Source organism: Melospiza melodia, chromosome 2, assembly GCF_035770615.1.
Source record: "Melospiza melodia melodia isolate bMelMel2 chromosome 2, bMelMel2.pri, whole genome shotgun sequence".
Lineage (NCBI taxonomy): Eukaryota > Metazoa > Chordata > Aves > Passeriformes > Passerellidae > Melospiza > Melospiza melodia.
The window spans coordinates 102899526-102913901 of NC_086195.1; the positions used below are offsets into that span (position 1 = coordinate 102899526).

The 14376-nt window shown below is 45.5% G+C and overlaps 1 protein-coding gene across 1 annotated transcript; it reads left to right on the plus strand.

The window, feature by feature from the left end:
- Positions 1-5770: 5770 nt before the first annotated feature.
- Positions 5771-13048, plus strand: CLN5 (CLN5 intracellular trafficking protein). Its single transcript, XM_063149477.1, has 4 exons — positions 5771-5904; positions 8551-8716; positions 9883-10108; positions 11887-13048. The coding sequence occupies exons 1-4, from the start codon at positions 5786-5788 to the stop codon at positions 12396-12398; spliced, it is 1023 nt and encodes a 340-aa protein (XP_063005547.1). The 5' UTR covers positions 5771-5785; the 3' UTR covers positions 12399-13048.
- Positions 13049-14376: the final 1328 nt, after the last annotated feature.

Sequence of the window (14376 nt, forward strand, 5' to 3'; positions counted from 1 at the left end):
CCCGGTCCCTGCTCTTTCTCCTCCTCCTCCTGCCGCGCCTGCGCCGCTGCCTCCATCTTCCGCCAGCGTACGGGCGGGCGTGGCGGGAAATAAATAAGGAAATGTGGAAAGTAAAGGGCACGCGTCTCTAGTTTTAAACAGAACATATTTTAGAGCTCAGACATATTTTCGGCCCTACGGCTGGCCTGGCCTGCGCCCCACAGCAGGGCAGTGACGGGCGGGTGCCGCACGGTGACCTCGGTGCGCTGCAGAACGCGCGGCCCTGTCGCTGCGTTCAGTGTCGGGCCTCGCTGAGCCTCAGGGGGTGCCTGTGAGGTGGGCTTTGTTTTGCACGTAGGGTTATAATTGTGTAATGCAAATCGGCTTCCAAATTGCTTTGAAAGCCAAAGAAAAAAAGTAGAGTTCGGTAAGGGGCCTGCGGTACTGCTGGGTCCTGATGCTTTTTGTTTCAGTGACCCCACCTAGGCCTTTTTTTCTCCCTCAACCTCATGCCTGGTTTTAAGGAGCTGCTCCACTTTATCAGGGAAAACTGAGCTATTTTAGCAAACAAAACTTTCTTCCTACCTATTCCCTTAGGGCATTGCTTTAGTGAACCAAAAGGGAGAGAATACATCCCATGTCTCCTCTTTAGGACTGTGCACACGAATGCCATACCAGGGATCAGCTGCATTGAATTTCACAAAGATCTCTTAGCTCTCGGTTCTTCGTTTTTCATGAGCTGCCTCTCATATAATAAGAAGTTTGTGTTTAATAATAAAAACTTACTCTTCTACTGAACCAGAGGACTGAAAAGCTGGATCTTGTAGAAAAATTAGAGTGTCTTCCAAAATTTGGAGTATGAGTTTTCTGCAGAGGACATGAGAATGAGCAGTCTGGGCAGAACAAAAACAACATTTGAAAGCAGAGCCTTTTCCTGCAGCAAAATGCATTCGGTTGAATACTGATTGGTTGGGAGTCTGTGTGGCATGGTGGACAGGGAGATTCTGGAACAGGGCAGGGCCAGGATAGAGAAATTCCCTGCTGAAGGGCAGACTCCTGTCTGCTGGGCAGTGTTTACTCCACATGGGTGTAGGGCTTCAGCTCAGCCTACACCACAGCCCACACTCTGCCTCTTAGGATTGAGCATTACAGCATAGCTCCACTGAGAGTCTGCAGAGCTGGAATCCCACTGGAGCCATGTTTATACTTGAGAAGGAGTTCGTCTCTGCAGCTTCTGCCTGGAAGGAGTTAAAGCTCTGTAGGGGGATACAGAATGAAGGTGGTATAGAATGTAATCTTATCCCCCAAACAGTTGCAGCTGAACCAATTACTAAAGATTAGGAGCAGGCCTGATCTTAACAGGCCACACCTGTAGCCAATAAGAACAAGTGGTATAAAAGAGTGGATTGGTAGGCTCGGGAGTTAGATGACTGCTGCAAGGAGCAGGAAGTGTCTGTGCTTAGAGGAGCTGCCTATGAGACACATCAAGGAGGTATGAAACTCTGGCAATATGGAATCCTTGCACTATAATGATAATAGAACTCTTGCTATATATGATAACAAAGCTCAATGCATTTTTGGAGAAATGAGTGTAGTCCTATGCTCTGTTGTTAGGGCTGGGGTTAACGTTAAAGCTAGGGAAGTGGGCACCCTCAGGACTACAATTCCCTGCTCCTTTCTGACCTGACTTACTGGCTAGTCTTTCTGGATGGATCCTGGACCTGAATTGTCCATAACCTCATCTCCAGTCTTGTTTCTGGCCCTGTCTTTTAGATGGATCTCAGATTTATGTTATAGGTGGTCCTTTTTCCTGGATTGTCCCTAGACTTGGCTGGGATATGATAGTCCTATCCCACTTCAGGTTCTTTATGTCGCACCTCTGTGCCAGCTCTGTTCCCGGATCTAGCTCCAGCTTGCTTGTGCTGCGTGCCTGCCCTGACTGTGTGACCTTGTCATGGCCCTCTGTGTCTTAGGTCCATGTTTTCATCCATGGCCTCGCCCTAGCTCTCTGTAACCATAAAGTAGCCCTAAGAGGGCTCTTCCCCATGCTCTGTGGGTCACTCTTCCTGCACATCCTGTGAACTGGCCTTAACACAAGTAGTGTAATCCCAGCCTCTAAACTGCTGTACCTGGGGCTGCTGCTGGATCCAGCCACTACTATGGGCCTGTTCCCTTCCAGAAACAGCAGTGAGGTTCCACCTCGACTCTGATCACTAGAAAAATCCATGGTGGTGAGGCAAATGCAAGGCTGGAATGACCAATGTACTGGGTCTGCATCAGTGGGGTACACAGCTGGGTCCAGGTGTGGCTGCACTGTAGCTCAGGTGGGAGGCAGGAGCTTTGGCTTGAAAGCAGCTTGCCAGGAAAGGAGCAGGGAACCCCTTCTGAGGTGTCTCAGCAGAGCAGAAGCAGTTTCTGACTTTCCTCACAAGTTTTTATCAGACCTTGAGCAACCAGCTGCACACCCTGAAGGGAAGAGAGCAGGTACTGACCCCTCCAGGCTTCAAAGGATTGAATTACAGCTCTGCCCTAGACTGCAGACTTTTTCCTGCTGCCCAGGATTTGAGATATATGTTTTCTCTGGTGGAAATCCTGCTTTGAGGTGCCTTAGTTGCCTGACAATGGCTGTTAGCTTAAATTTGACTTGGACAGCTCTTTGTATTTCACAGGCACCCAGCTGACTCATCAATTCTTATCCCTACCCTGCAGCAAATCCCAGAGGGTTCATCTCAGTTTAAAACTCATGATGAACTTCCTATGCATCCTTATCCCAACACTCATCCTATCTCTCAGGCTTCAGCAGAGCCCTGCCCCCCCCAGAATTTCATCTTGGAAATAAGTAATTTCCATCACCTGCCCCCTAAGCTGGTGGACAAAGGAGGAGCTGCCCTGCAATCCCAAACGCTTGCTGAACTGCACATCTGCCCCAAGCACAGCTCTCACCCTAGCTGCCAGGGTCGAGGAGATCCTGAGGGGAACTCTTAGCAGTATCTTACAAAGCCCAGTCATTCCCATCTCCTGTAAAACAAGACATGGCTTTCTCCCAGCCCAGCTCACAGCTCAGGTGGCATCTCAGGCTATGTAGCAAAGTGTAGGGGCACGGGAGCCCTGTTTCTGGCTCCTTTTCTCAAAATTCCTTCCTTACCCCTCAAAAGCAGAGATTGTGCCTCTGACTGATGAACTCCTGTCTTTCAGAGCAGCTTCAGCATGATTTCAGGTGATGTTTGTATTTCTCAGTATATGTCCAGCTGACTCAATAGCTGACATATGCCAGTGTGAGTGGGGGAAAAAAACCCTGTGATCAGTAAAGCTGCCAGATGTGTAGCTTTATCTGCTGTGTTTTCAGCAGATAGCTTTAGCTTTATCTGCTGTGTGTTGTTTTCACTAATCAAAGAAGAAAATATTCTGGGAAATGAGAAAAATTTAGTAATCCTGTCAGGTCTAAAATTTGATCTTTGTAGCCAGTTTCAGTATTTACTCAAAGCCTGTTACTGGACAAAGATGCAGATCAGCTCTGTGGGTTTATAATGGGGAATTTGACAGGTTTCTGCATAATAAACTAGACAATGTCTTTTTAGTTCAAGTATATTTATTCATAAATATATTAGTGGTTTATTTTCTATGTTCACAGCATAATTTAGGTTGCATGAGAAAAAAACAAACCAGTACCTCGCTGCAAAAGTTTCCTGTGGGATGTGATGAAGTGAGATATAAAAATGCTATTTAAAAAAATCAACCCCTTCACACCATCTACATAGTGGAGATTTAACAGTCCACACTGCAAACATATGCTGAGTGAGGTCTAAGAACCTGTTCATACTGCATTTCTAGTTTGGCTAGTGAGCAGTTATGGCACCTTCATTATTCCTTTTCACTTCCTTGCATCCTGATTTCAAAGAAGGGATAAATTAGCCTTCCTTCATTTCATAAAGCACTTCCAGAGTTACACATCTAAATCTCTAGCACTAGGAATTATGGTAATATTCCAAACAAACACATCTTTTTGAACAGATATAAGAGCTGGTATATTGTACTACACTCAAGCTATGAAACACACATGATTACTGGCACTCTTTATTTTCTAACAAATAAACCCAGAGATTTTATAAATCAGACACAATTAACATACATGAGATTAAAATAAGTATGTATTGATTATGTAAGCATGCATTAAATTAATGTATAGTGTTGAATAGCATGGGATTTTAAAAATAAACACTATGGAATCAGACAGCAGGGAAGTGAGATAAGAAAATGTTCCTGAAATTAAAAGTTTTAAGTTAAAAAAAAGTTAAGTTTTTCTGAACATCTTTAGTACCCCCAGCATTACTGAAACTGATATTCAGCAGCCTATCCTGCATTTTTATGAAGGAGGCAGGGTTTTCCACCCGCAGTTTTGTTTGACTATATAGCCTAGCACAGTGCTGACTAGAGAACTGATTGTGCTTCAGGGGCTCACAAGAAATGAGCAGGGATGTTTTTCTGGTTCCTGATAGTCAAAAGTCCACAGCACAGTTATTATTTACCCAGTGAGTAGCATACACCAGTGTTTTCACTCTGCATGCCAACTACTAAACTTAGCCCTCTGGACTCAGATGCCAGCATAGCCAGTTTTGAACTCTACTGAGCTGGAAAAAGCTGTGTTTTCTGCAGGGATGCTGCTGAAAAACCTGTCTTTACAGTTTCTCTCAGTTCATCTGCAAGATAGAAGTTCTTATCAGCAAGATAGCTCTCACCATTACCACAAAGATGAGAGAATAAACTGCTATATGATTCCTGTAATGTAAAGTGTTACAATTTGAAAAAGCATTCTGAAATGGATGATGGATATAGAGAGATTTAGCTTGAAGCCCTGAAAAGTTTCAGACAAGACTTCTGGGCAGTCTGAAGAGGCTCAGGGTTACAGGGTTTATCACAGCAAAAGCCTCTCTGCCATTTGGTGAGGCCTCACATCATCATCCTGGGGCCAAGCCCAGAGGTCACCCCCTCAGTAGGTTCTGAGTGTGGGGATGGGCACTTGATGTACCTTTTACAGAATCACTGAATCTATGAGGTTGGAAAAAAACCTCTGAGATTATCGAGTCCAACCTATGATTGAACACCCCATGTCACCTACAGCACGGCACTCAGTGCCTCCTCAGTGCAGCATTCAGTCTGTCCTTAAATACCTTCAGGGACAGTAACTCCACCACCTCTCTGGGCAGTCCATTCCAATAGCCAATTACCATTTCTGTCAAGAAAATTCTTCTTGATGTCTGACCTAAATCTCCCCTGGTGCTGCTTAAAACTATGTCCTCTCATCTTGTCACTGATTACCTGGGGCAAGAGACAGACCCCGGCCTACAACTTCTTTTCAGGGAGCCGTAGAAAGTGATAAAGTTCCCCATAAGCCTCTTTTTCTTTTAGGCGAACTGCCCCCAATTCCCTCAGCTGCTCCTCGTAGGACTTGCGCTCCAGACCCTCCACCAGCCTTGGCGCGTCTCCAAAGCAATGCGTGAAACGACAAACGTTCAGGGGATCCCTGCTCCATCTGAACGACAGCGACGTGGAGTTCCTTGGACCTCCAGAAAACTCAGTCGCAGTTCGGCCGGGTGACGTTTCTCAGGGATGATTCTGCACCCGGCTGGCTTCCCTCGGGAGGAGGAGGAGGAAAAGCAGCCCCGCTCGGCCAGGCCCTGCCCGCAGCCCGGGCTCGGCGGGCACCGCCGGCCTCCCCGGCCCCGTGGGCGGGCGCGGGGGCGGCCCCTTCCCGCCCGGCCTCCTCCGGCCCCGCCGCTTCCCCGGCAGCTCCGGGCCCGGCTCCGCCATGGGCGCCGCTCGCTGCTCCCGGCTGCTGCCGCTGCTGCTGCTGCTCCTGGCGCCGTGGGGCCTGCATGTGTCGGGGGAGCCCCGCTCGGCGCGGCGGCGCTGGCCGGTGCCCTACAGGTGAGTGCCGCCCCAGGGCCTGCGCCGCGCCGCGCTGCTCCTGCCTCTCTGTGCCTTAGACTGAGAGGCCGTGGGAAGCTTCCCCTTTCTGATCGCGGGGTGATGGTCACTGACACGGTGTTTGGCGTGGGAACTGTGGTGCCATGCCAGGCCGAGAGCTGCCCCTGGTCTCTGCAGCGGGAGGGGTTGGTTCCCCGGGAATAACTGCCCGCTTTAAAAACGCTCCTTAATGCCCGCAGGAAAGGTCGTGGTGAGGAAATCAGGGTACGGGGTTTTTTTGCTTTTAAAATTAAACTTAGCGTCATGCTTCGTGACAAATGAAACGGTACAAAATCCCCTTCGCTGCTCCAGAGCTGCCTGACCTCCAGAATTCCTGCTGGTGTCGGGGACAGCAGGAGACTGCACGTTGTGAATCTATCGCTGTGAAAATAGCGATAGATTTGGCCGTGCCGAGGAAATGAGCCCTCCAGAAGAAGCACTATGCTTGATTGTGTATTTTGTGCGGGTTTGCTGTTTGTAAAGGGAGTAGTTATCAATATTTAACTGCAGCTTAATAATGCACACCTGAAATTTTGAGAGCTTCTTGTGCAATTCCCAGCAGTTAAATTTGTGTCAGGTGATGCCTGAAGGAGCTGGTCTTGCAGTCAGGAGTTGTTGGGATTTTCCAGCAAGTTCAGGAATTGCAGGACTGGGTCTTGGGATGGTCAGATTTGGAGAACAATCCTATTGGTGTTAGATACTCAGAAATGTGGGGTTTCAGTGCTTCTTAACATGCTTGTTACCTTCTTGTCACATGCAGTGCAAGGGGTACTAGAAAATGTAAGGTATGTAAGCTAGAAATAGGACTTGAATGTGTGATTGGCCTAAGTTTTTGTTTTCTGTGTGTTTTTTTCAGACATACTCGTTAGGGTTTGGGGATTGTTTTCCCTTCTTTTTCTTTTCTCCCCCCCCAGCTAACCAGACAAGATCTGGACAAGCCGTGCATGCCAATTTGTCATGGTATCAGGAATATAGGAGTGTTGTTTTAAGGGAAATACAGGAATGACTCTAAAGGAACTTGGAACAGGAAGACTTGTTGCAGTGGGTTGATCCTGGCTGGATGCCAGGTGCTCACCAAAGTCACTCCATTATTCCCCTCCACAAGTGGACGAGTGGAAGGAAAATACAACAAGGTATTTTGAGGGTTCTTGAGTTAAAGACAGGGAGAGATCACTAACCAAATACCATCACAAGGCAAAACAGACTCACCTTTGGGATATTAATTGAATGTATTGCTAACAAAATCAGACCAGAATAATAAGAAGTAGAATGAATCTTAAACCTTTGCCCCACCCCTCTCTCCTTCCCAGGTTCTGCCTCCTCCCCCTAGTGCTGCAGGGAGATGGGGAATGGGGGTCTGGCTCATTTCATCAGAGGCTGTTCCTGCAGAGACAGGAGTCCTTCCCCTACTCCAGTGTGGGGTCCCCTCCACAGGAGACAGTTTTCCATTAACTTCTCCAGCCTGAGTCCCTCCCACAGACAGCACTTCTTCATTACCTGCTCCAGCAGGGGTCACTCTTCCATGCAATCCTTCAGGCACCATCTGCTCCAACGCGGGTCCCCCAGGTGGTCACCAGTCCTTCCAGGAAGCCTGCTCCTGCACGGGCTCCTCTCTCCAAAGGTCTGCAGCCTGCTCTGTGGGGTCAAAGCATTCTTTAAGGGATCCACCTGCCCCAGTGTGGGTTTGTTCCACAGGCTGCAGGGGAATCTCAGCTCCAGCTCTTGGAGGGAACAGCTCCTGCTCCTCCTTTTTCACTGACTGTGGCATCTGCAGGGCTGTGCCACGTGCATATTCTAAGCCTGCTCTTTGGCTGCAATTACATCAGTGCAGTAACTTTTTTTTTACTTCTTAAATTTATTATCACAAAGGTCTTGCTGTCATTCCTGATTGTCTCAGCCCTGCCCAGTGTAGGGTCGATCCTGGAGCTGGCTTTGCCTGACATGGAGCAACCTTCTGGTGGCTTCTCACAGAAACCACTCCTGTAGCCACCCTGCTTCCAAAACCTGGCTGCACACTCCCCCCTACACTTGTCAAAAAGGTTCTTTGCTGTTTGAATATAGTGTGATAAGGAAGTGGATTGGGTCTTCAGTTTTTGAGGTTTGATAGGAATCAAATAGAAGCAATGATGCCAATGACGTTCTTAGATGTCTTTATCTAAGTTAGCATAGAGGGATTAATTATTTTTCTGGACTTTGCAGTATTGTAGAGTCAAAATAGCTGCTCTGGGGACCTCTTACTATAGAATAGCAAGAACAAATTGGTCAGTCTCTGTGTAAATAAATTGCCAGGAGAACGTTTTTGAGGCAGATCTCAAACTATCCTTTTGAGGCAGATATCCAAACTATCTCTGATCTGGTGAGTATGTCACCCTTTGTAATCCACATTATTTCCACTCCTTCACGATCAGTACAATATGACTTCCATTTGTGAGCCTGTAGATGTGCACCCCAGCAGCCTTATGAACTGGAGTAGTCCAAGTGTTGCAGTGTCTGGGTCACAGAATCTGTCTTGTGGGGTGCTGGACACATGAGCTGTCCCCCTCAGGCCGCCATGACGGGTACTCCAGCTGTGCTTGTCATTCCGTGTGCTTCTCTTTCTCAATGCAGGCGCTTTGATTTCCGTCCCAAAACCGATCCTTACTGCCAGGCTCGCTACACCTTCTGTCCCACTGGCTCTGCCATCCCGCTTATGAAGGAAGAGGATGTCATCGAGGTGTATCGACTACAGGCTCCAGTGTGGGAGTTCAAGTATGGGGACCTGCTAGGACATTTGGTAAGGTGACATTTTTAACAAAGTTAGAGTGACAAATTCAGCTGAGTTTAACAGCAGGTGTTAAGAGTGGGAGCTGTAAGGTTGGGATAGGCTTGTATCGAAGAATATTAGAGCACACCGAGCTGGGCTATCTGTAGGGTAGATATTCAAAGAACACAAAGTTTCAAACAAAGTGTACGGGATTCAGCTCAGCTAAAGACAAGAGCAGGACCAGCGTCGTTGGTGGGTGTGAACACATTCCCCTCTATAGCTGCATAAGTGCTTTGTATACACACACCATTAAGTCTTGTATGTCTTTTCTTCTGTGCTATCATCACATCAAGAAAATACTTTTATTTGTCCTCTTATATCAGGTAAAATAGTTGCTTAGTGTATTAATTTTTCTCTTGTTAAAAACTCACATATTTGCTTGGACATTGGTATCTGTCAGGAGCAGACAGCCAGCTGGTCAGAACGGTGGATCATGAGAAGTTGGTTGCTTTTACAGTTCTTTCTTGAGTGTTATGATGAGTATGGAATTGAAGTCTCCATTCATGGAATCATGCAAACATGAAGTCTCAGCTTTAGTAATATTTATAGTTGTAGCAGTAGCAAAATTAATCTTCAAAGCATGATTCCTAATTAGTAAAGAAATGTTAGTGAATCAAAACCAAGCACAAAGAGTTAAAAATGGGAATAGATTCAAATATTGTTATCTCAATTGTTAACTAAATTTGGATTTATGTTTTTACTGTACAGCTTTTAAATGAAGTATTTATCTCATTAGTTTTATAGCATTTATTAGAAAGATCTGGTTTTGGTAACTTGGTTCTGCTCTTTATTTCCCTGATACCCCCCATGAAGTTAAGGATTCAAAAGACAGCTTGAGTCTTGATGATGAGCTCCCACTGAGTATCTTCTTCCAAATGACAGAATTTACAATGGATGGATAGACAACCACTGAGACAGCATGATGCTGTGAATAGTGGTGTGTGTGTCATGCAGTCTGGTGTGTTATGCTTTGGTGTTACAGAATTCAAGACGTTATAGGAACTCCCTCCCCTCTTCTCACCCTGTTACAGAACAGCTTCTGAGCATCTTACCTTCTGTACAGGTCAAGCTGAAGTTGTTATGAAATCAATGTTTTGATGGTTTGGTTCTTTGTTTTTTTTTTTTTTATTTTCCAGAAAATTATGCATGATGCTGTGGGTTTCAGGAGCTCTCTAACAGGCAAAAACTACACAATGGAGTGGTATGAGCTCTTCCAGCTTGGGAACTGCACATTTCCACACCTGCGGCCTGGCATGGACGCACCGTTCTGGTGTAACCAGGGAGCTGCCTGCTTTTATGAAGGAATAGATGATGCACACTGGAAGGCAAATGGAACTTTAGTTCTTGTGACCACAATATCAGGTACATTTGAGATGCTTTGGATAATGTTAATGCAAAATGTAGAGTCAGCCTTGTCTTCTGTAAAGCTGTATCTTTTAATTTATGTTCTGTAGGTTATTTGCGGCATTAGTCGATGATGCTAATTTCAGACATTCTGTTGAATACAGAAAGTGGCATGAGGCTGCTGCCTTTTGAACAATTCACACTGGAGAGTTGTTAAGTGAGAGTCATTTGGTGTTGCTGTACAAAAACACTTGAGTCTCTTGAGTGTAAAAATAGCAAAACAGTTTAAACAGAGTCATTATGGGCTCTTTTCACATGGCTTCACCAAAACAAAATCTTCTATTGTGAAGTGGCAGATGACTGCTGAGATAGAAAAACTCTTGAAAACATGTTCGTTATTGAGCAAACAAATAAGGCATATTTAGAAACAATCTCAAAGATATAAAAATATTAATCTCTGTTTCTGTCCCCCTCATTATGTGTCCTAAAAGCTGTGAAAATGTCCCCAGTAATAGGTCTCTGTCATATGTTGTAGAACAAACCTAGGCCTTACACTTCAAAATACATAGGTGATCACTAGAGGAGTTTCCTGCTGTGTACTGATCACTGCAATCCTAAAATAAAAAGGTCATTCCCATAAATCTGATTGATTGCTCTAGCAGTAGAGTGAATGACTTACAAAAAAAAGTTCACTGAGGACTTGGAGAGTTACATTTTGTGTGATGAAAACTGCTTAGTTTCTGAACTCGGTGCAGTGTGAAAGACAGTGGACAGTCAGCTTGCAGCTCTTGTGATGTGGTGCTTTGTGTGTGCCCACTTCCACCCTTAGCAGCTTTGCTGGCCTCAGTCTCTGCATCATCTATCCAGTGCTGCTAAGAAATTCTAGGCAGTTCTTTAAACAAGGAAGTAAAGTGGAGCTGCTTTCCTGTGAGTTTGTAGTTCGTGACTGAAGTATTTGATGCCTGATACAGTTGGATTCTCTTGTATGACTACCAAGTTAAAATTTTTCATACATTTGGGGAACTTGTCATGCGTCCTCTCCCTGTGGATTATTTGATGCTCAAGAAAGGTGAGGCTACACTGGTGCCTCATGGAGGCATAGCTACAGTCTTCCTCACCTTTCTTGCTTTCTATTTCCATGAAACTTTCAAGGAAGAAGCATCTCTGAGAGTTTTCAGTTGTCTGAATTTCACAATAACTGTCAGATTTCTAGCCAAAGAGGGTGAGTGGATGCAAGCACAGATGAACAGCATCATGAGCTGATCTTGCTCCCTTCAGAGAGCTGGCAAAAAGCATCCCATCGTAGTGGTCTTACATCCCAGCCATAATTTGGCTCAATTCAGCTTTGGCAGCTGTGCTAAATCAGCAGGGTGTCTCAGTCTGTGTCTCTTTTGTGAAGAAACATGAAAATATCTGCTCTGAATTTTTGAATTTAATTAAAACTTTAAGTGCAGAAATGTCTATTGGTCTGGTGAGCATTTTGCCAGCATCTCTTGTAGCCTGTACTACCTCTGCCCTGTTTGTCTGCATGGATAATGCAAAATGAGAAGTGTCACAGTTCTCTGGTGTTAGAATGTTCTGGCATAGTTACAGGAAGAGGAATTACAGTTTAATAACCTGCATGTAAATGTAGTTTATTCAGTGGGTTATCCCTTGCCCCTCTGACCTAAGCCTTGTGTCTCTGTATGGTGAGGTAGTGTAGGTAAACTTTTGCAGTGGAGGCAGGTGAACCTATGGAAAACATTTTGAATCCTGCATTTGTTACCTGATGTCTGCAATACTTTCATCTCTTACAGGAACCATGTTTAATGAAATGGCACAATGGGTAAAATATGACAATGAGACTGGCATTTACTACGAGACCTGGACAGTTCAAGCAAGTCCTGACAAAAAGTCAACAGTGTGGTTTGACTCTTATGAGTGCTCCAAGTTTATACTGAGAACCTACCAGAAGCTAGCTGACTTAGGAGCTGTATTTAAGACGATACAAACAAACTACACCAGCATAATTTTATTCAGTGGAGAACCTATTTATTTGGGGAATGAAACATCTATTTTTGGACCACAAGGAAACAAGACACTGGCAGCAGCTATAAGAGACTTCTACAATCCATTCAAACCTCATCAGAGTGTCAGAGAGTTTTTTGTGGATCTTTTCAGAATAATTGATCGTGTTATCTTGAATGATCAGTTTTACCTCTTCTACAACTTGGAATACTGGTTTTTACCTATGAAGTCCCCTTATCTCAAAATAATTTATGAAGAGGTCCCTTTGCCTGTTGGCAGCAAAGCATCCTCTGGTATATGACTGTCTACTGAAGAACAAAACTTGCCTTTATGGCAAAATATTCTTAAGGATTTTGGAGCGCTACCATGATGATGGGAAAGGGTTGTATGTTTTACTGCTGTCTGTAAAAATTGTGTTGGGAAGGCTTTGCTGTACCAAGTTAGACTCTGCATTTTTTCTTACATCCTGTATAACACATTCATGAACACTTGAGCATCGCTGACCTGGCCAGCTTCTGTGTAAGCATGGCCCCCTGCTGCCTGAGGGGAGACTGCAGTGGCTCCTCTGGCTGAGCTCTGCAGTGCCAGAGGGGGAATGGGGGGGCAGCTGCCTGCTCTTGGCTCAGGGACTCTTCACATGCATGGCCACGGGGCAGCAGCTGGCACCTGGCCCCCAGCAGAGGGGGGACACAAGTTACAAGGACTAACTCGCTCAGCATGAGTGTCTGGATTGGTCCAGTTCCTTCAACATGTGCCTTACACTGCTGTTCCTGCAGTTCTCTGGTTTGTTCAGCTGGGGCCTGGGGCAGTGAATGTACTGGAGGATGGTATGGGTGATGCTTTTTCCCCACTCTGCTTCCTTCAGCTGCACTGTAAACACCATACAGATGGCTCTTCTTCAGTTTCATGTGTGTTCTGTGCCACAGATAAAAGCCAAACTGCCTGCCTTGATGTTGACTCATGCATAATTGCAGTGTTCTACCAGTCTATGATCTTGAAGTCTACTTGAGGCTTCAGTTGGGTCAGTTTTGTAGAACTTGTGTATATTCTTTTCAAATTTTTTTTAAAAGCATAGAAATCTCTTAATATGAAAGAGGTAATGACAGCTTGTGGGGCATCAACATTGGAGTTAAAATCCATGCTTGTCACAGAGCTACCTCTAAAATGTGACTGCAGCCTCTTGCTGGCAGTGATGTTTGTTTGCAGTAGTGCTGTGCCAGCTGTGCTGTCCTTGAGTCCTGTTCCAGGCTCAGCTTAGAGCACTTTGGCAACTACTTAGTTCCCTTTAAACCCAAGGGACCAAAGCCAGAGGAACACTGGCTTTCTGCAAACTACTGAGGTGCCTGCACACTGAAAAACCACAGCTGCAGCAATGTAGTCATCTCCAAGTGTTCACTGCTCACTTGGATGTTTTTTTTAAACTAGCTGTGGGATGAATTGTGCTCCTGCAGAGGTTATTGCTGCCTCGTGGCCAAGCAGGAACACAGGAACAAAACTCTGCAGTTTCATTTGGCTTGAGCCAAGCTAATACCCTGCTTCAGCCAGAGAGGAGACTACACAGTGCTTGGATTCAAATAATAAGAATGGCAGAAAATTACCCTTGTATTCAGAAAGTCACTACAATTAATTAGTTGAATTGCATTATCATGTAATGGGATGAGCATGAGAGGTAATGGGAGAAGAATGAGAGGATGAACACACCTCTCTTCAAGCTGCTACTTCCAGTGGTAGGTGAAACTTCATCTTTTACCACAGACTGAAAGACTTGAGTCTTTTTAGCCAAAGTCACAGGCCCTTGTGCCTGAGCTCAGCTTTGGATTAAGACACTGTCCTGGTTTCACCCCAGCCAGCAACAGAGCACCACCCAGCACCACCAGGAAGGTAATCCAGGAGGCTCTAGGGAAGTCAGAGGGGCTGCAGCAAGCCCATCTACAGCAGTTACACTCTCACTGATGCATGTTTTTATATGTCTGAAACCCTCAATGTGGTTAAACCCAGTTTTGTCTTCCCAGGAAAAAGCCTCAACATCACAAACCACTGTTCAAAGCTCTGAAGGGGAAACAGGATCACAGAACCAGGCTTGTAGATCACACTGCCAATGATGTGGGGATTCCTCCATGCAGTCACATGTATCAGATTCACACTTTGAACACTGTCCTCACTTTAAAGGTACTAATTGCCAATGCAGGAGCTGTCCTTTATATAACACACACGAGTTCCTTCTGAGGCCAGTGTTTTATGAGAGACCTCTCACTTTCTTGGCTTCTCTCAGCTGGGGG

Excerpts from the sequence above, each read along its gene's own strand:
- CLN5 (XM_063149477.1), top strand. The coding sequence starts at position 5,786 with ATGGGCGCCGCTCGCTGCTCCCGGCTGCTGCCGCTGCTGCTGCTGCTC. Across the intron at positions 5,905-8,550 it reads CGCTGGCCGGTGCCCTACAG|GCGCTTTGATTTCCGTCCCA; the intron begins GTGAGTGCCGCC and ends TTCTCAATGCAG. Across the intron at positions 10,109-11,886 it reads TCTTGTGACCACAATATCAG|GAACCATGTTTAATGAAATG; the intron begins GTACATTTGAGA and ends CATCTCTTACAG.